At 34.4% G+C, this 19743-nt stretch overlaps 1 protein-coding gene across 9 annotated transcripts in view; it reads left to right on the top strand.

The window, feature by feature from the left end:
- LOC135847616 (uncharacterized) overlaps positions 1-19743 on the top strand; it is a 170838-nt gene that overhangs the window by 36349 nt on the left and 114746 nt on the right. The window contains exon 3 of one of the 9 annotated variants that reach the window (XM_065367243.1): positions 16166-18459. The exons of the other annotated variants lie outside the window; for them this stretch is intronic. Coding sequence (XP_065223315.1) covers positions 16205-18022 — 1818 coding nt within the window. The 5' untranslated portion in view covers positions 16166-16204 and the 3' untranslated portion in view covers positions 18023-18459. Of the gene's footprint in view, positions 1-16165; positions 18460-19743 lie in introns of those variants that run through there. 9 annotated transcript variants of the gene reach the window in all.

Here is a 19743-nt window from a genome sequence, read left to right as displayed (position 1 = left end):
TTTGAATTGTTATAATTTTGTGTTGATTTATGAGTATAGCCTATCCCTGCGTTGTCCATGTCAAAATATTAGATTTATCAACTCAACAAAGAAAACGTATAATTCACCCCCTTCGTCCCCTATTTTGGCCTTTAAATCTATCGAGTGTATAGAGTTACATTTTCTTGTTAAATTTTTTTCCTTCGGTTTTTGTTTTCCTGCTTCGTTTTTATTAAAGGTACATATTAATCCGATTATCTTTCTTGTAGGAAAATTTCTTATCTTCGTAGTCCATTTTCAAATTGCCTTCGGCTTATCGAAACAACGAGATATTATTTTTCGATATATTTTTTCCCCTCGTGTTATATAATCTGTTTCAGAATTCCATGCCTGCCTCGTTTTACTCGTACGTAGTTATACGTATTTTCTTTTTTTTTTTTTTTTTTTTTGTATCAAAAATTCACAAATGTATTTTGTATGTAGCTGGGTCGTTTTAATGTTATTGGTTTTTTTTCGAGTATTTTTATTTTTTCTCAATTTGACTCGAATGAGTTGGGCAGAGTTCAAAGTGTCTAATAGTCCTGAAAGTCCAGCTTTTTGGCGATGTGTCCTATAGAAATGTCCAAAGACTTTGAAAAATCCAATAACTGACGTGTAAAATATCAACTTCTCCTCCCTTCCTCTCTCCCTCGGCCCAGAGTTCATTTGTTGACATAAAAAGGTCTAATGTGGAAGGGGAATCTAGTCGAGTGTTTTATCGTATATTTCTTGTTCTGATTGTGTATTAATTAGTTTGATTTTGAATTAATCAATTAAAATAATCTAATCCAAGATTGTATTTTTTTTTCTGTTTCAGGTGAGTACAATTTTCGTTATCGAAAGGAACTGGGATTTGTGTTTAAATGGATAAGTAAGTCGTTTTGAAATTTACGAAGAGTCATTAACGAGACTTATGACAAGAATGGATTCAAGTTAGGCAGAGTATAACGACGATACTTCCTCATTTAATGGCGATAAAAAAAGGGAAGCAAGCAACGAAGAGAGGGAGGAGAATTTGTAAGTCGAAACGATGAAAAATTAGCGATTGTCTACGGTCGCTGAAACAAAACCCCTGCGTATAAATGAAATGAGAGAAATTTCTTTAATCCTTCTCTTCTCTCGTTCACTCGTACTACTCGTATAATCGTTCTTGACAAAAGACACACAACGAAGTAGCTCTTCTTGCTGTTGTTCCCTTGCTGCACACCTGTCCCTCGAGTTGGGAAACGAATCGGGCAGAATTTCCTGCCAACTACGAGCTATACCTATAATATTTTCACGACACAATAGATAATTCGCAGCGCCACCAACGACGGACTTTTCCATCATTATTGTACTTTTCATTTCCTCGTACTATGTATACCTACCCTCTTCTCTAGTGTACTCAATCTCAGAGTCAGACGGAGTAAAAGCTTAAAGACTTCGTTCTTTCTCGATGTTGTGAATAGAACAATAAACGACGAGCCGAAGCCGGAGCGCAATCGTCGTTTCGGTTCGCAAACTAATCTCGTATTGTGTTTAAATCCCTGACCACCTCATCGTTGTGTGTACAGATCTTATGGAAGCTGCTCTTGTGCTTTCTAGAGTATCGAGTGCGTTGAGAAGAACGCGGTAGCAAATGAAAAGACACCAGGGAACTGAATCAAGAAGGTTCGCGAAGCTGAGTTGGCTGAATCGAGTCTCAGTGCTCGAGATTTTCCTATTGTTGTGTGCAGATATTTGTACAGGTATACAAATTTTTGCAGTAATTGCCAGATTTTCGTGCCAAGTGTACTGAAATCTTAATACACCAATCTGGCTATGTTTCTTAATGTGCGAATTTACTCCGAAATAGGGTATGTGTGTATCTTACTGCCTCCTCGTGGTTATTCCCAAATGTGTAGTATACCTTGTACCTACCTACGCGAATCCGACCTGAAAGTTTTACTTTACCGGAGTCCGGAGTTAGTCTCCTAAGAACGGAAGACGAGGTGGAATCCACCCGAGAATCTCAGAGGTGTAAATTATGGTGATAAGTTTCACCTTTCTAAGCATACGCGGATTTGTTGGTACTCGTATTATTAAGTATACCGGTGGTCATTTCGAAAACACCAGGAATTTGGAAAATGTGCGGGTACGTTGATAAGATAAAGGAAACCGACACGATGGCGAAATTTTAGCCGAGCTTAATTAAATTCTCCGTTGACCTCTGGAGAACAGAGTAATGAACAAGGGGGTAAGATGAAATTATCGAGTTTTGAAGCAAAAATCTGTGAAAATTGTGCTGAGCTCATAATGATTCATTTGCCAAAAAAAAAAAACAAAAAAAAACTCAGATGACAGTAACTGAGTGAGATTTTAACGTAGCTTGAATTACTTACTTTTTTTCAAACTGCACATATTTGTTTCGAACGCAAAAAATTGAAACAATTTTTGAAATTTATGGTCTGTGTTGAAAAAAGAATAATTTTTGTTTGAATAATACCGAAAACAGGGTCACTCAAAGTTGCAGACAGTGAATTTTCTTTTTTTCGATTTTTGGCGAATTTTTATAAAATTCAAATTTAGTCAATTTTTTACGAGAAATTCAGAATTTGATGAATGTAAGATTGAAAGCTGAAATTTGATTCATGTTCTGATTTTCAACCTTTTCCCAGTTGACCAAGTGCTAGCGTATTGCTAGCATTTTACTCACGTTTTGGGAAAGTGCTAGCATTTTTCTAGCTTTTTGTAGCTAGCATTAAATCTTTCGCAAAAAGCTAGCAATTTGCTAGTACTTTTTTTCTGGCAAATTATGTTCTAGCAATTCTTTAGCAATTCTCTCGCTTTTTTCAGCTAGCATTTGTATCACACTAATTGTGCTTGCTTAATGCTAGCGTTTTACTAACGGATAATTGCTTGCTTTTCTACACTAGCAATACGCTTGCATTTATCTGCTTACGTTTATCTAGCAATCTAATGCTAGCAAAATGCGAGCAGATCTCTAGTCTCTCTCGTCTAGCTTTTACTTTGCAATCTAGCAATAGAAAAACGCTAGCTGATTGCCCTCACTTTTCAGCTAGCTTTCTATATGGAATTAGATTCTAGCAAAATGCGAGCAAGTATGTGGCATTTTTTTTCTAGCATGTTTTTCACTGGCATTTCCTTCATAGCCTACTCATGCAAGTACAGAAAAACTTCAGTGAATCTCTTTCACCCATTTTTCAGAAAAATACTTCCATATCTTCATTTTTTAAATGGAATTTTTAAATATTTTTAACAGATACCTAAATACGTAATTTTTCGTTTCTCAATGATTTTTTTATTTTCATTTTTAAAAAAATTTCAAATTTGTTAATGCTTTTCATTTTAACAGGTAGGTATTTTTCCTTTCCATTTTGGCTACTTTTCAACTTTGAACAATAATTTTGAAGAATATTCCATTATTGAAAAATCATTCTTGTAATTATTTCATTTTTTATAATGTATAATTTGTTCATTAAAAATGTTGTTCAAATGTTTTTGAAATTTCTTATTTTTAGTTTGTTTGATATTTCAATTTTAAATTTTGGCAATAAGAAGAGTGCTACCACTCTACTTACTCTGGCACACCTCACTAGCGCTATGCTAGCGGTGAGCTAGCGTAGGAGGTCAGTTGCCTATTTTTGGATATTGGAGAACTACCAGCTACATTGACCTGATTGAAAACACCTCCTAGTATTTTTAAAAGATAATTAGTAAAAATAATTTTCCTGATAATCAAACTTTTCCTGCGCTAGCAAAATGCTAGCCTCATGCTAGCAAATTTTACGCTAGCACGAATGGTGCCGGAATTTGAGACACTTTTAAAAATGCTAGCAAATCAGTCGCAATTTAGTCGCATTTACGTAGTAGAATTGCAAGCAAAGTGCTAACAAAATGCTAGCTATACACTAGCTGTTTGTGCTCAATACTGCTACGCTAATGCGACCTAATCACTACTGATTTGCTAGCATTTTTAAAAAAAGTGTCTCAAATTCCGGCACCATTCGTGCTAGCGTAAAATTTGCTAGCATTTGGTCAACTGGGGTTCTAGGCAGATTGATTGTTCATGGTTTCGATTCCGAGCCATTTTCGAGCTTCCAGTGGATCAAAAAGCCGCTATCCCCTCCCCTCTTACCTCTCTCACTCCCTTACAGATTAAAGAAAATCCACCTATTATCCCTGACGAACCTTATGAAATACAAAAATTCATCTCCCTAATAAAAAACACCAACCTCACAAACCAAATCCAACCCCCCTTCACGGGTGCAATAGGTAATCTTGTAATTATAAACACCCCCCCCCCCCCAAAAAAAAAAAAAACCATAAAAAATTTAGAATTGAACCAACAAAAATCAGTGGGTTTTGTGAATTGATTCTAATTTTCTAAATTAAACAAAGGGGTCACTAAATTGGTCGATTTGAAAATTTTCAAAAATTCTAAATTTATTTTTATTCTTTTTAGATTTTTTTTTCAAAAAACTGAAAAATCTAAAATTTATTCGAGGTTTTGGAGTAGCTTAAAACTCATTTATTGCTTCCCAATCGATTCGTGAGATGGGAAACAAGTTATATTGACAAATATGTACGTCTTTGGATTTGTTCCTCAAAGTGATCAAAATTTAATTATTCAAATTTGAAAAATGCTCCAAAAAATGTTCAAAAATTGTCTAGAACTTGAGAAATGAATTTAACGTTTTTTTTTTCTATTCATTAATCACATGTGAATGTTGTATTCATTCAAAGTTTGTTAATCAAAAAATCACTTTGCAAACTCGTTTATTTTTTCGTTCAGTTTCAAGCTGAAATTTTTCAATTTCTGGCCAGTCGAAAATACTAGAATGTCAAGGAATCCTCAAAAATTTACTTTTGCCAGATTTGCAAAGAAATGAAGCCCTTTAATAGAAGTGTTCTCTAGGGTGGGTAGTTTTTTTTCTTTTTTTTTTTGGAAATTTAATGGATTCTGACAGAAGTCGTGACCAAATGACCATGAAAATACGTTGGAAAAACTTCAAATTTTCAGTTCTATGTTTAACCTCTGTCTTCTTCCTCCCTCGCCTCGACTTCAAAATTATTATTTGGGGGGGGGGTGATTTCTTGTCTACTTCTTTTTCACGTAATCAAAAGTGTATTTTTTTAAAACTAATATTTTGAGAATTACTGAACTTGTCAACACTTATTTTGAACATTTCTAATGTCTAATTGTGATAGTGAAAAATAATTTGAATATTAAAAAGCCATCTGAACCAGGAAACAAATTTGAAAAGATTGAAGTATCATGTGATTCTGACATTTTTTGAAATGAAGAATTCCCACCCTAATTTTTTTATTTTTATTTTTTTTTCAAAATCGACCTTCAATTTATAAATATTTTATTTCCAGCCTTCTGAGCTTAAAGAAAATCATTTCGATAGGTACATTTGAATGCTTTTTTTTTTCATTCTCGAAATCAGTTAATTTGGAATTCCAAGTCTCGAATTTATCGTTTTTTGGAGTTACGTATTATTTTGATTACTTTTTTTGTTCAAAGAATTTTTGTATTGCTTTTTCAAGAAAATTTGAAACTGGTAAGTCAGAGTAAGATGAGAAAAATTTTTAAAAATTTGAAATGAGGTTATAAGTTCGTTCGAGTAGACTGGATCATACAAATACGTTCATTTTATATCGCAGCCAGGTATAATTAATCCAGTCTTGTGGTCGATATTGTTGGTTACATTTTCACCTCGTAGTGTAAATTACAATTACGAGCGAAGCCTTCGAGTGAATTTCCCTCGAGATGGGAAAAGGTTTACAGCTCGAACTAGTATTCTTTTCAATTTCCACTTTTCCAGGGGTTCTCAAATTTACCCTGCGTGAGAATCTGCGCATCTTCGGTATAAAAATGAGAGTTTAAATAATTTATGGTAAAAATATATCTCGTAGAAAAACCCTTCTTGAAAAAAAATATGTTTGACAACGCTGAAATGTCAGATGCTTATGTTTGTGAAAACGTAGTTTCATCCACCTTGGCATTATACTTCGTCAGAGGGGGGGGGGGATTTCGTCTGAATCCGAAATTTTGTCAGTTGTATTTTCACTGTATGTTGTAATTTAACAGTTGTTCAAAGGAGTACACTTCTCTCCCCCCTCCCCTACCACTTCAAAATTATCTATATTTTGTATTTTTTTTTTTCGTGGAAAAACTGCCAAATAAAGTAATTTTCACTGTGTTGAAAATTTTCAGTCTGTACTTTGGAGTCGAAGAAGTCTATGCTAAGTTGAAATCCCCAAAAATCATCAAAGTAAATTTTCGAAATTTGTTTTGACCTTCAACAGTCAACACCCCCTCCTCCCCTCCTTTCGGTTTGTTTCGGAATCTTCTACCATAATACATATCATTGGAAGAAGTACTCTCATCTATATTTTTTCGTCGAAGAATTCGATCAAATAAATCTTTCAGCCAACTCAGGACCATAAAATTTAAATTTTCAGTATAAGTGCCATCCTACCCCCCTCCCCCTCACCCTCTGTCGCTTGATCCTGGGTTTTTGAGCATCTGGCAAAATTTGTGAACTAATTGACCCAGATAACGTTTGATGAAATCTCCTCCCCCCCCGTTTCGCTGTTTTATGTGTAGATGATATCTGATAAATGGAAAATTTGGCCTGAAAAAAACGAAAAAATTGAAAAAAGTTATTTCTATGATCGATTGCACTCATTGGAGCCCCTTTTATTTGTTAGCTGGGTATCGTGAAACTCGCTAAATATGATTTAGTATCTTGTCAAGGATATCCATTTTCGTAAGATTACTTCAACTTGCGTTGAACTAATTACTCACAAGCATAGAGCAGAAATTCTTCTCCATCGTGTCGACGTGTTTTGAAATTTGTTGTAAGTTGATCAATTTCGCGACCGAACCCCTCCCTCTCCCTCTCTGGTCCTTCTTTTCGTCGATGGTGTTTTTCTACGGTATAAATATCAGTCACTTGGTCGAATTTCAGTCGCACCTGCGTTTCGTACTGAGGCTTTTAGTTTGATTGCTTCTGTGTACTATATTGGGTATCATCGTCGTATTGTATGTACCTACCACGACTCACGACGAGTAAATGGAACACTGTTTAAATTAAAACGAGGACGCGATGAAATCGCTATACCTGCTTAATTTTTCAGCTGTTGGAAAATTTTCATATTTAAATACCTAAGCTTCATGTCGTCATCGTCGAGTTCATTAATCATCTGTTTGTGTGTGTGTTTTTTTTAATGTTCGATGCAGAAGCCTGAATTATAAGTTATCGACCTAATTTATCGTTTTTGGGTGTTGGGTTTCTTCATTAATGTTTTTTTATCGGTTACCGAAGAATAAATTCTACGAGAATGAGTTGAAAAAGTGTAATTTTAGAATTTATTGGTTAATTTGGATGCGGAGAAGAAGAAATGGGCAGAAGTAGGATGGTCTTTGAAGCGAAAAATATTGAAAAGTATGGGTAAGTAGTGAGTAGGTATTTCTCACATCTGGTCTGTTTTAAGAACAGGTAAGTTAACAATTCGAAAGACCGGAAAAAGTGTAAGTATTATTTTCAGCGAAGCAGAAAAAAAAAGACTCGTCGAAAAAGTATATTATGTACTTATTTAATCTATTCGAAAGCTGTCTGTTTCCTATACTTCAATTCGTGTACGAACAGTTGTTGCTCGACTTTGTTTATTTTCTGCCATTTTGATGGTTAAAAGTTGTGAAACGAGAACTTGCACCGTATCGTGAATGACGCAAGAATAAGGCGAGCTTTTTTTTTTTGTTGATATTTTGACTTATACGGTTGCGGATTGAGCAAGAAGCGAAATAGCAGCTGAAAGAAAAGAAAATGTAAACTGCTTCGGAGGCCTATTTCTCTGTGTGTGTAATAATTATACCTACTTTTACTTATATGGTATTCTCGTCATTTTTCAACAGCTGACTCTACTCGTACATTCAATTACAAACTTTTCTGGCTCGTAGAGGTGTTTTTCTCTCGTGCGATGCTCTGAACCTCGTGCTTGTTGCGTAAAAAGCGAAATATCGCGATATGTGTCTTTTCTTTTATTATAAGCTATATTCTTTCGTATAAGTAACGTACGTTGCCTTATAAGTACCTATAGTTTCCCCGGTGTATTGAATGCCTCGATCTTTTGAGCTGTGAGCACGCTGGCATAGCAATGGCAAAAAGTTACTACACTGCACGTTTATATTAAAACAATATTTTCAGCCGCCTGGAGATGTATAAGAAGGAAGATGAAGGGTGAAGGAGCCGAAGAACAGTTTCGAATATCGAATTACATTTTTCTTTTTCTCGCTACTACGTGGAAGAATTTTTTTTTCATGGTGAGGAATTTCATGTTACGACTTGGTATACGATGCCGAGGGTTTTGTAATTTTTTTTTCTTTCGTTTTTTTGTTGTGTGCGTCTAAAGATGGATTAACTTTTTAAATGAGGAATGCGATGTGCGTAAAATGATATCAAGTCGGTATTACCTGTAAGGGGTTTTTTTTTCTTGCATGTGCTATGTATGTTGTACGATATTGTGGCGGTTTTTTACGACGTATATTTGACGTGGAATGCAATAAATTCAAGAGGGTGGTTTCTAAGTTAAAAAAATTGGTCATGTCAGGTTGATATTACAAATATGTGTGTGTTTTTTTTATCGTGGGGATGGATGGAGGAAAGTGAAAGGTAATGTGACGAGGGCTGAGTTGTAAATCTACGTTGTGAATTCATCTGGTCGTGTATTGCTCGGGTTTTGACGTGTTCCCTCTCGGTTTACTTTTTGATGGAAATTTGTGTACATTTTTTCGAATTGTTTGCGAACTCCTCGTTCAATCAATTGGAAAACATTTTAGGTGAGTTGATGTTTGAAAGGTCTGGATATGGAAAAACGTGAAATAGTCAGAAAAAAATCAATCGTTTCTAAAAAATTTTGGGCACTCTTCGTGTGTTGCCCTACAGTACTGCTTATTGTGTGATATTTTTTCAAAAATCTCAAAAATCGTGACTCAGTTTTGTGCTCAAAAGTCATTAAAAATGTTCAAAAAAAGTTTCGATTGAAATTTTGAGATGCCTCAAAAATTTTTTGCCCATTTTGATAGGTCGAATCGCACTTTTTTTTAAAATTTAAAATCACAATTTCCTCTAGCTTTGTGCTTGGCAAAATTAAAAAAATATTTTTTTTTTTTCAATTTCTTCTTCCGTTCAAACTTTACAAAAATTTTCCTTTCAAGATTTTTTTTTGAAAATGAAAAAATTTTATCTGGAATAAATTGTAACCCTCTCCACCATCTTTCATCCAATTTAAACACTCAAAAACGTTCCCTGCTAAAAGTCCTGCTCTTCTCCATTTTTTTATTCAAAGTGGAAAATTTCCTCGTTCATTTGATTCTTTTTCCAAATTTTTATAACATTTTTGGTAGTTGGTATTTTCTTGAAAATGACAAAATTTTGTCTGGAATAAATTTTAACCCTCTTCCCCATTTTTCATAAAATTTACCCTCTTGAAAACGTTCCCTGCTAAAAGTCCTGCTTTTGTGCTTAAATTTCAAAAAAAAAAGTCCTGCTCTTCTCTATTTTTTTATTCGAACTTGAAAATTTCCATTTGTTTGATTTTTCTTCTAATAATGTTAATAAAAAGTTTTGTAGTTTTTTTGAAAATGAAAATTTTTTGACTCCGCTCCCTCTCCCTCCTCCCTTTGTTCAATTGAAATACTTATTGCCAAAATTCCAAAAAAAAATATTACTTTTTCCTTTCTTGTTTTCAATTAAAATTTAAAACTTTCCATTTTTGTTTTTTTTTTCAAATGAACTTGTATAGTTAAATTAGCATTGATTTGATTTCAATAGTTTCAAGACAAGCATCTTTATATAGCAATAAGATTTTTATTTGAAAAAAAAAAGAAATGGAATACTCTCGGATCTGTTCAGTTTTTTTCAAAAATTAAAACAATGCCCCTCCCCCTCCCTTATCATCAAAAAATAAATGCTATTTTGAAATCAGTAATGAAAAATTAAAGCAAAAGTTGAACGAATTTTTTCCAAATACAAGTACCTACTGGAGTTTTCCCTTTATGTATTTTGATTAATGAACGATTGAGAAAAAATTGGTGTTGGGGGATGGTCATTGATTTGTTGTTAAAAAAAAACTGTTAGACCCTGAAAAGATTTTTGGTAGCTGAGAAAAAAAATTTAGTGTCTGGAAAATTGAAAATGCCCCCATCCACGAGGCTTCAGCATTTTTTCAATTATTATTCTTCAAAAGTTAGGTGTGCTGGTTGAGAAATATTGTGCTTTGAATTTCAACTTTCTTCGTCCCAAAAATTTGATTTTTTTTGGAAAAAATACGATTCCTAAAAAATGAAAAAAATAATAAAAATGAATAAAACTATAATATAGAGCATAAAATTTTTCATGAGGATTCAGAAAGTACATAATGTTATTTCAATTTGAGATGAATTTACATGCAGGGTGTTGAATGTTTCTGGTTGTTTTCGGTTTTTGGCCTGTGTGTTTTCTTTTCTCCAGAAATCACCAAAGAGATCTATTTCAGATCCTCCTTTAAAATTCATAGTTGAATTTTCCTATATTTTCTTGCCCTTTTAAAAATTAAAATATTTTACTCCGGAAACTGTTCGATCTGAAGAAATTTTGGCTTTTTCTCTCAACTCTTTTTCACTGTTTTCAGAATCTTGATAAAGAAAATATTTTTTGAGTGATTCAAAATTTAGAAAAATCTGAAAAAATTTAGACTTCCTCCCTCAAAGGATAAAATAAAATAAAATAGAATATCTAAAAAAAAGGTTTGGTTTCCGTTTTTGATAAATTTTTGAAATATGGTTATCCATTTTCTCCTTTCAGAATTTTGATTCGTTTTCATTCCCCTCTCTCAAAAAAACTAAAATGTTGGAAAAAATTCTTGGTTTCTCGTTTTTGATCAATTTTTGATACATTTTTATTCATTTTCTTCTTTCAGTATTTTGATTTTTTTTCATTTTTCAGAATTGAATAAATATCTTGACCTTCCTCTCCTCTCACCCCCCCCCCTCCCCCCTCCCACAAACGTATACAAAATGCATGAAATATATATTCTGAGAAAATGTACTATTTTTCCATCTCATCCTGAAACAAAGTCGGAAATTTTTTAAAAGATCTGATATCTTTTTGAGGCGATAATTAATCAAAATTTCAGAAAATTGGAGAATAATTTTGCCAAATTTTTTCAAATGTTTTCCTTCTTGAGTACCTACCAGATGATTAAGTAAAATTTAAAGAAATTGTACTCCCTCACTACCTCCAAAATTGAATATTTGAGCAAAATGTCCTAGTGAAAGTCCTGTTTATGTGTCTCTGGAAAGTGAAATTTTCCACGCTCGAAATGTAATATTAACCCTATGTATTTCTTTTCTGAGGTGCGAGTATAGTCTGGACGAATTAAGTCTGAATTTGGAAAAAAAATTCTTTAAACATTTTTTGTAAGGGCCTCTAACTTTACCAAGAAGATCAACCACCGTACCCCTGGAGCTAATCTCTCCAGGGGGCGAAAAAGGGCCACAATTTTAGTTTTTCGACAATGGTGTTTGATAATTGTGCTTCTGGGGAGAAATCTCTCCCCCTTTCCCACTTCTCACACTCTTGTACTAAATCGATGAATTACAAATACGTTGCTATTGCTACGAGGTATTTTCACGATGAATCAGTCTTTTTGGCGAACGGCTCATAATTTTTCTAAATCAATCGAATAAATTAGTCGAAAAAATATCGCCACTGAAATTCTTTCAACAAAGAAAAGTTACACGATTGAATAAAATGATTATTCGAGCAATGAAACCGCATCAACGAAAATGAAAAATTCTCTCAACCAAATTATCGCATCGTTCAAAAAGGTACTGTATACATGTGTGTGTATCTGGTATAACTTTCCTACTACACGCTTGAATTGAATCTACACAATATATCGTGCTCGCTTTGTATGTAATAGCAGATAAAAAATGAGAACGGTGGTGAGAAGAGATAAGAGTAGGAAGACGTAAGTGAAAAGCAAAAAAGAGTGAGATAGAATGAGATGACGAAGTAAAATACATAATATAAACCCTTCGTCTATACCGCCGCCAAGTGGCTATCACAAACAAACCTAAATTCTACTTGTTGCTTCGGCTGTCAGTTATTTTCGACGCCGGCGAAAGCACATCGTATCGTATACCCTTTACTTACCATACCCTTACCCATGTTATCCTGCTCTTTTTCCCTGTATCGTACATATTCGATTCCATTTCGAAGATAACTTTCAGCCGAAATGATTAATAACCAACGTTACCGACGATCGAAAGGCCTTTTTTGGCGTATTGTGTGTGTGCGTGCCAGTGTTGGCTGTTGCCTGTCAAACGTACTACGTACTTCTTGAAAAAGAGAAATACCGAAAGCTCGTAGATGGCAGGGGGTGAGGAGAGGAGGCTTTTACCAAAATCTTTTCATTCGATATTCTCGGCGCGAGCTCTTGTATATGTACTTCGTACATTTGTCGTGATATGTTGAAAGTCAAAGTCAGCACGAAATCAAAAAGGCTACCTACCTACGCTGCTGCTATTGCTGCGTTCTCGTAGAGGGTAGGTATAAGTGAGAGTGTATAGAAAGAAAATTTGAAATAAGAAGAAAACCCAGGGATAAGGGTTGAGGGTTGGTAGGGGATGAAAAGCGCGCGTTAGACGGTAACCGGCATCTCAGGCAACTCGTAAGATAAATGTTTTTAATCTGGTATTGAGTGTAAGATTTACGGTTCACGAAGTTACATTTGTTCATCGCCAACGTTATACTAAACTGTAGCCGGATTTTTTTCCACCCTTCGTACTCTACGATCCCTCGATATCCTCCGGGTTCTGCTTTTATTTTCACTTTTCTTTTCGCGAAACTTATACCCACTCACGTAGGATACACTTTCGTTCTCCCTTTCTTTGGGATCTTGCCTCTCGTCTCGCTTCTTCTTGTAGAGAAATCCTAGAAACATCTGTCTATAGTTTGGCCATTCTTTTTACCAAGCTCGGCGTATTTTTACCTTTTCGTATATCGCGTACGTCGAGCAAATGAACCGAAATAAGCTTAAATTTATCGATTACGTAAACTTACGACGATGCTGTACTTTGGTTTTGTTTCAAGTCTGATTCGTATTGTGTGATTTGAGAGTGTTTTTTAGTCGATGCTTTTACTTACAAATGTTCATTTACGAACTATGGATTCGTTAATCTGAAACGGGGACTATTATTTTTAAGATTTTATACCCCTCCCCCCTCACTCTCTCAAAGATAAATAGAGCTGAGCCAATTACGGATCCTGATTCATAAATGAGTCCCTGTGAATCGTTTTACTCGTAATTAGGTATTTGAGCAGCTAAAAATCAAGTTCTGGCTTATTCTCGACCTGTTAGAAGAGTATATTTACAATTATTGGGCAATCCCTGAATGATTTCCACCTTTGTCCAATCTTTCTGGAACCTTTAGCGTGATTTTAAATTTTTTTAGAATTTTTAAATTTCACATCGAGACGCGAAAATTAATTTAAACGACTAAAAATGAAGTTTTGAATTATTTTGTATGTGTTTGTCGAGTTTAATCCGCAAATCAAGTGATTGTGAAAAATTACTTGTTGAAAATCTATACTCAAGGAAATTAATAGGTAGGTATAGGTAAGTACTAAGTAACCTTATTTTGCAAAGTTGGAATTTTTCACCTCCCCCCCCCCCCCCCGTTGTTTCCTCGGATGAGAAAATGATACCCTATTTTCTTATTTTTTTCCCAATCTGCAAAAAAAGTAGTACATACCAATGCCCCTCCACCCCCTCCTGAGTTGAAAAAATCGAGCAAAAAATAAATTCCACGCATAAAAAATATTTTGTAAAAAAAAGCTCATATGTCGACTTTGTTAGAACTTGAACTACAAATTTTTGAGAGCTTCTTCTTTTCCCGAATAATAAACGTATTATTCAAATTCAAGAAATGTCCAAAGTTTGAATCAAAGAAATAAACTCCTCCTTGCATGAAGAAACTTTTTTTTACTTCTCAAGACATGAATTTTTGAAAACTTTTATAGCCTTGCTTTTTTTGAACTCGTTTACGTTTCTTTTTCAAGTTTGCATTTTTTTTTTTAAATCATCATTCTAATTTTAGAATTTTGAAGTAAAAATGATAAACATCTTCACTTATTACATAGAATAACATCACTTTATACCTCTCAAGATACTAATTTTCGAAAGCTTTTGCCCTCGCTTCGTTCGAGCTCGTTTGTTTTTTTCTTCAGTTTTTAAATTTTTCTAAAAAAAATCATCATTTGAATTTCAAAATTTTAAACCAAAATAAACTCGCCGTTTTATTTTGAAAAATTGAAAATTTTTTCCACAAGAATCGTTCAGCATTGAATTTTTGTATAGGTAAGTATTTTTAAAAAAAAATGATATTTTGAAAAAAGTTTTTTATTCGCCTTATTTCATTACATTTAGCAGAACCTTGCAAGTAAAAATAAAATCAAAAATTTTAATGGTAAAATATTGTATTTTCGACATCCGTTTGCTTGAAAAAAAAATCTTGGAATGTTTAGAGACGTTGAAAAAGCGAAAATTGAATGTAAAATTCTTCCTCGCCCACCCCCCTCCCTCTAAAAAAATACCCAGTGTTTGAAAAACGTCTTGCTAAAAGTCTTGCTGAAGTCTTGATTTTTTATTTTGATATTTTGTTATAGACAACCTGCAAAAAAAGAGAAAAACCGATGTGGGGGGGGGGGGGGGGAGTTGAAAATATTTTGGAAGGTGATGATTTTTTTTTTTTTTTGAAAGGTAGTGAAAATAAAGTAGGTAGTGATTTTTGGTCTGAAAAATCCTGTTGACACCCTGAACATAAATTCAATCAAAATCAGGGATTTTTTTTGAAAATATCTCATTCCCACATGAGAATTGTTAAAGGAAAACCTTTTTATGGAACCCCCCCCCCCCCCAATTATAAAGGCTCTCTTGTATGGACTCTCCAAATTCGGGAAGTCAAGAAAAACTTCGCCCATGATTTTGGGTTCCTTCATATGAAGCCCCTCGAAATCGAAAAAAATCGATCAAACAAAAATGAAAAATTGATATACCTAGGTACCTGTGTAATTTTGATTCATTTCTAGGCAGACTACTTTAAAATAACCACATTTTGAAAAAAAAATCATTTCTTGATCCTCCAAAAATGAGGCTTCCTCAAAGTGAAAAATTGATGTCTGTAGGTACAAATTGTTAGAAAATTTTCCATCTCTGAGCAGAGAATACTTCTAGATGATTCTCTTTTCAAGAAAATCCATCCCTCTGCCCCCCCTCCAAGCAATGTTGGCCACCTACACAGAGACCTCCAAATTTGAATACATAAATCGAAAAAAATTAATCGAGTCAGTTTTTTTAAATTCGATCTCTTTTCAAAGTTTTTTTTTTAATGACTTCTCTTCAACAAAAAGTCTTCTTACTTGTTTGATACTTCCTTTTGATTCTAGCAATTGACAATAATTAAAGGCGTAAATGATCGATCTCTGAAATGGATTTCTTCTCCCCCCCCCCCCCCCCCCGGCAATAATCTGGGCTAGTTCATCTCATCTAGTTATGTGCAATAAAACTTGAAAAATCAAGGTCACTTATAACTACGTATAATGAAATATTGATCTTTCAACAATCAAATCATTTTTAGAAACTCAGGAAAGGACAAGGTTCCATTTTTTCATCGTGTAGGGAGAGGTGCAATCGAAAATATTAAATTGTTCCTTTTCAGATGAAGATGGGTCACATTCAATGATTAAAATTTGAAAAAAGAACCGCAAAATGATCATTATATCATTTTTTTGAGGAAAGGGACAAGTTTCATTTTTATGGGTGGGTGAAAAAATGTAAAAACTTGACATTTTGGGATTTCTTGTACATTTTGAGAACTGTGAAAATGAGGGGGGGGTGCTTGAAAGTGATTTGATCCTCTGTATCGATAGAGATAACTCCTCTACTAGCGCAAATTTCAGCTCTCGATTTTTGACGAATTATTGAAAACCCAAAGTCTGCTGAAAATTTTTATTCGTTCCCGAACGTTACTTACCTATTTTATTTTATTTTATTCGATCATTTCTCGTCAGTTGTTCGCTTCATCGAATTAATTCATTCCTTACGATTCTAGGTTCGGATTTGTGCCTATACGAAATCAAGAACCTCAGAAATGACTGAAATGGTTCCTGTCGAGTTTGCTCAGCCGACTCCACTATCGCTTAAAGAACTATCAGCCATCTCTGTTAGTCTGGGAATCTGGCGCAATGAAATACACAAATGTCGCATTAACCACACGATCGAAAATTTTAATCCACTCACGTTGAAAATTTCGTCAAAAACTCTGCTCCCCGATTTGCCATTAGTGCTTTATGATGTCATCGATGAATATGTCTCAAGATTTGGTCCTTCAGCAGCGACATGGCTGTATAATCATTATAAAAGAATATTCCAATCATATCACTGCCATGAAAATTCTGTTCTGGAAGTCTTCGACGATTTCATCGCTGATTACTATGGCACCATCGATTATGTGAGAACAGCGAAACGCATGATAGCTTGTGACAGATTTAGTGAGGTTGAAAAATTTGCTGTAGCTTGTACCTATTTTTTCGAAGACGATATCAACAGAATTTGGCCTTCTGTATGTGAGAGTTTCGACTTGAATAGTACGGATTTTGGCAAATGCCCGCAATTGTTTTATTGGATATGCAGGCTCAGAAACGAAATGGATAAGATACCTACCAAAAGAAACACATCTGTTGACGAAGTTATGTTTGACCACCATATGGTTGAGAATAGACCATCTCTCGAGTATTTTTGGGGTCATATGTCTCTGGGAAATCGAATGAGAAAAGCCACAGACACTTACCGTCGTGATAAGAAATTGTTAGTTACGTTCGTATTACCAAAACTGAACGATCAACAGCTCGATGAATTTTTAAATACGAAAGGTTGTAAATTGATACTGAATCTGCTAAACGATCGTCTCCGTAACAGGTGGTTCTTTCAACCGACTTGGAAGTTGATTAAAAGTAAAGTGAACGAAAGTACATTCAGAACATTGGTCGTCGAAATGTTGAAATTCGAGCAAGCCTCGGCGTTTGAAGGGTGTTCGAGACAGCCCCAGAATTGGTTGTTTCATTGTTCGCTTATTTGGAACAGTATCACGGATGATTTAAAACAATCGATAGTCGAAGATATTTTATCCAACAGGGCATTGTTCGAAAACATGCGTCCGTTTTTCTTTTCAAGTGAAAGACGTTTCGTTGGATTTTTATTGATTATTATTTCATCGGCCTCTGTTGAGCAGAGAAGCAGATTTTGGTGCGACTGTGGGCCTCATTTGATCGAAGGCACCCGAAGTGAAGATTTGCTACGAATAATGAAACTTTGCTTCGAAAACAAAGAAGAAATTGTCGAGTTCAAGGTTAACATTTTAGCTGAATGTGAAACTGTGCGCCGTTTGTGTAGCAGACTATTGCGTGTCGGGATGTTCGACGAACTAAACGATTTAGTGGACTTTTGTTGGCACGAAGTTCAAGCCGCGAAAGATTTCAAGCTTCTGCTTTTGCGATCAACTTTTCTCTTAGAAACTTGCGGTTTTACTGCTCTACTGGTCAAAAGAGTCAAAGAATTTAGTGTATTTATCGACGATATTTTCGACGATAAAGATCAATCGACCGATTTCAAGAATCAACTTGTGTCGTCACCTGCAGCTCGAGATATTTTATTGTCCTATCCGTGTGCGTGGAATTCTTCCATTGAAGCGTTAATGGAATTAGTAGATACTTTTGTTTCGACTGAACAAACTCTACATGGGATAAAAAAGGGTATGATTGGTTATTTGACGGAGTTTATTTTAAAAAGGCGCGATAATGGGTATTTCAAAGATCGTAGGTTCAAAACATCTGTTTTTGACCAATTTTTACTATGGTTGTTGGGAAGTGCGGAAGAAGTTGAAAGATTTAGGCAGACCTGTCTTCTGTGAAATTTAATGTCTTGAGGGCTGCCACTGTAGGGTTTTTTCCCAACAGTTCTGCATAAATTGAAGTAAGTAGTTGTCAATTTTTAGAAGTCGATCATGTCGAATTATTCCGGTTAATTGGGCTTGTTAGGATTTTTAAACACATCGAGATTCGTTTCTACTCATTTTTAACTGTTTTTTTTTTCGCTAATTTGCACACGAAGTAAACATGAACTGTGTGGAGATTCGCTAAAAAAATGTCATATTTGAGGTAGGTACATTAAGTTTGTTTTATTATGTTATTACCTACATTGGTTTTTTAGCTACTAGTGCAAGTGCATACAGAGGTGCATTGATGCCTTTCTCATTTTTCCGGAGAGAATATTTTTCTGATGTACCTACCTAGTTCTATTTCATTTGTATGTGCGATAAATAAATACTTACTTCCATTTTTATGATAATTTATGACTCCTTTTTTTTTTAAATTCACTTAATAATGGCGTAGTCCATGTTCATCCATTCATATTACGATCTTATCTACTCTGATTGTACCATTACAAAGCACCTGCTGCATAATTCAACAAAAAAATTTTTTAAAATTACTTTGCTCAATTTTCTTAAAAAACACAAGTCAACAAGTCTTGTTTCAGTTTGGTAATAAATAGAAATTTCAATGATGAGAGAACCAAGAAGAGTCGATTCCTGAAAAAGGTTTTGATGTCTATTCTTGTTGAAATCTTGTTCAGGTCCTGGTGATGATTGTTCTTTTCCTCAAAAACTCAATCGGCATATGTACAAAATGATTCTAATTTTTTCTCAAAATTGTTTCATTTGGTGGTTTTTTTAGAAATTTTCTTTTCTAAATTTTCAAATGGTCAAGTAATATTGGTTTTAGTTACGGTTTCAGCTGTTCAAAAAAAAAATGATAATGGTTCCAAACAGTGATTGAACCACCAATTCACAAAAATGCAGTTTTTTCAGTTTCTGAAGAGATTGATTCCAATCAATTTCCATCAGATAGGTTGGACATTTGAAAACGAATACGTAGGTGAATTCTGCCGTTTCGACTGAGTGTACCTAAGTAGTTTTCTGCAGAAAAAAAAAGTGAAAATGGCATTAGAAGATTTGGACAAATGGCGTTTTCAGTGATTTTTTCGTGATCTCGATATTGATAAGAAGTACCGGTTGGTTTTTTTCTTCTGATTCATCTACGAATTCAGCATCATCGAATTTCGAAATCTTGTCTTTCGATTTCACTCGAGTTTTTCTGTCAACAGCTCGAGCTACTCATCCAACGACTAAAAAAGCCACGGGTATTATTTCACCGTTCGAAAGCGCATAAAAATCCAATTCAAAAACGTCGATTGGAGTAAATTTTTTCAGTGAAAAAGAGACATTTTACCGACAAAAATAAAGGAATTAAGAAATATAAAAATTGTATTGAAAATTGTACCAAAAAATGACTAAATACCTTCCGAAAACGTACTATTTCATATTGTATCACGTTACCCGAACAATTGTTTGTAATTTCACCTCGAAAGAGAGAGGCGCTGTGGGCTTTAGATGAAGATCAATCTAAAAACCAAGGGCGCATTACTGTGTTTAGCGTCTCCAAAAACAAACTAGTGATGCATCCAATAATACAAGGCTCATATTCATTTTTTTCTCAAAAAAAAAAAAAATGAATAAATAAAAATAGATAATTTTAGTTTTGTAACCAAAAAACAAGCAAAACATGAGAAAAA

This window comes from Planococcus citri, chromosome 5, assembly GCF_950023065.1.
Source record: "Planococcus citri chromosome 5, ihPlaCitr1.1, whole genome shotgun sequence".
Classification (NCBI taxonomy): Eukaryota; Metazoa; Arthropoda; class Insecta; order Hemiptera; family Pseudococcidae; genus Planococcus; species Planococcus citri.
The sequence above is the reverse complement of the archived record's forward strand: the minus strand, read 5'-3'. Positions and strand labels throughout refer to the sequence as shown.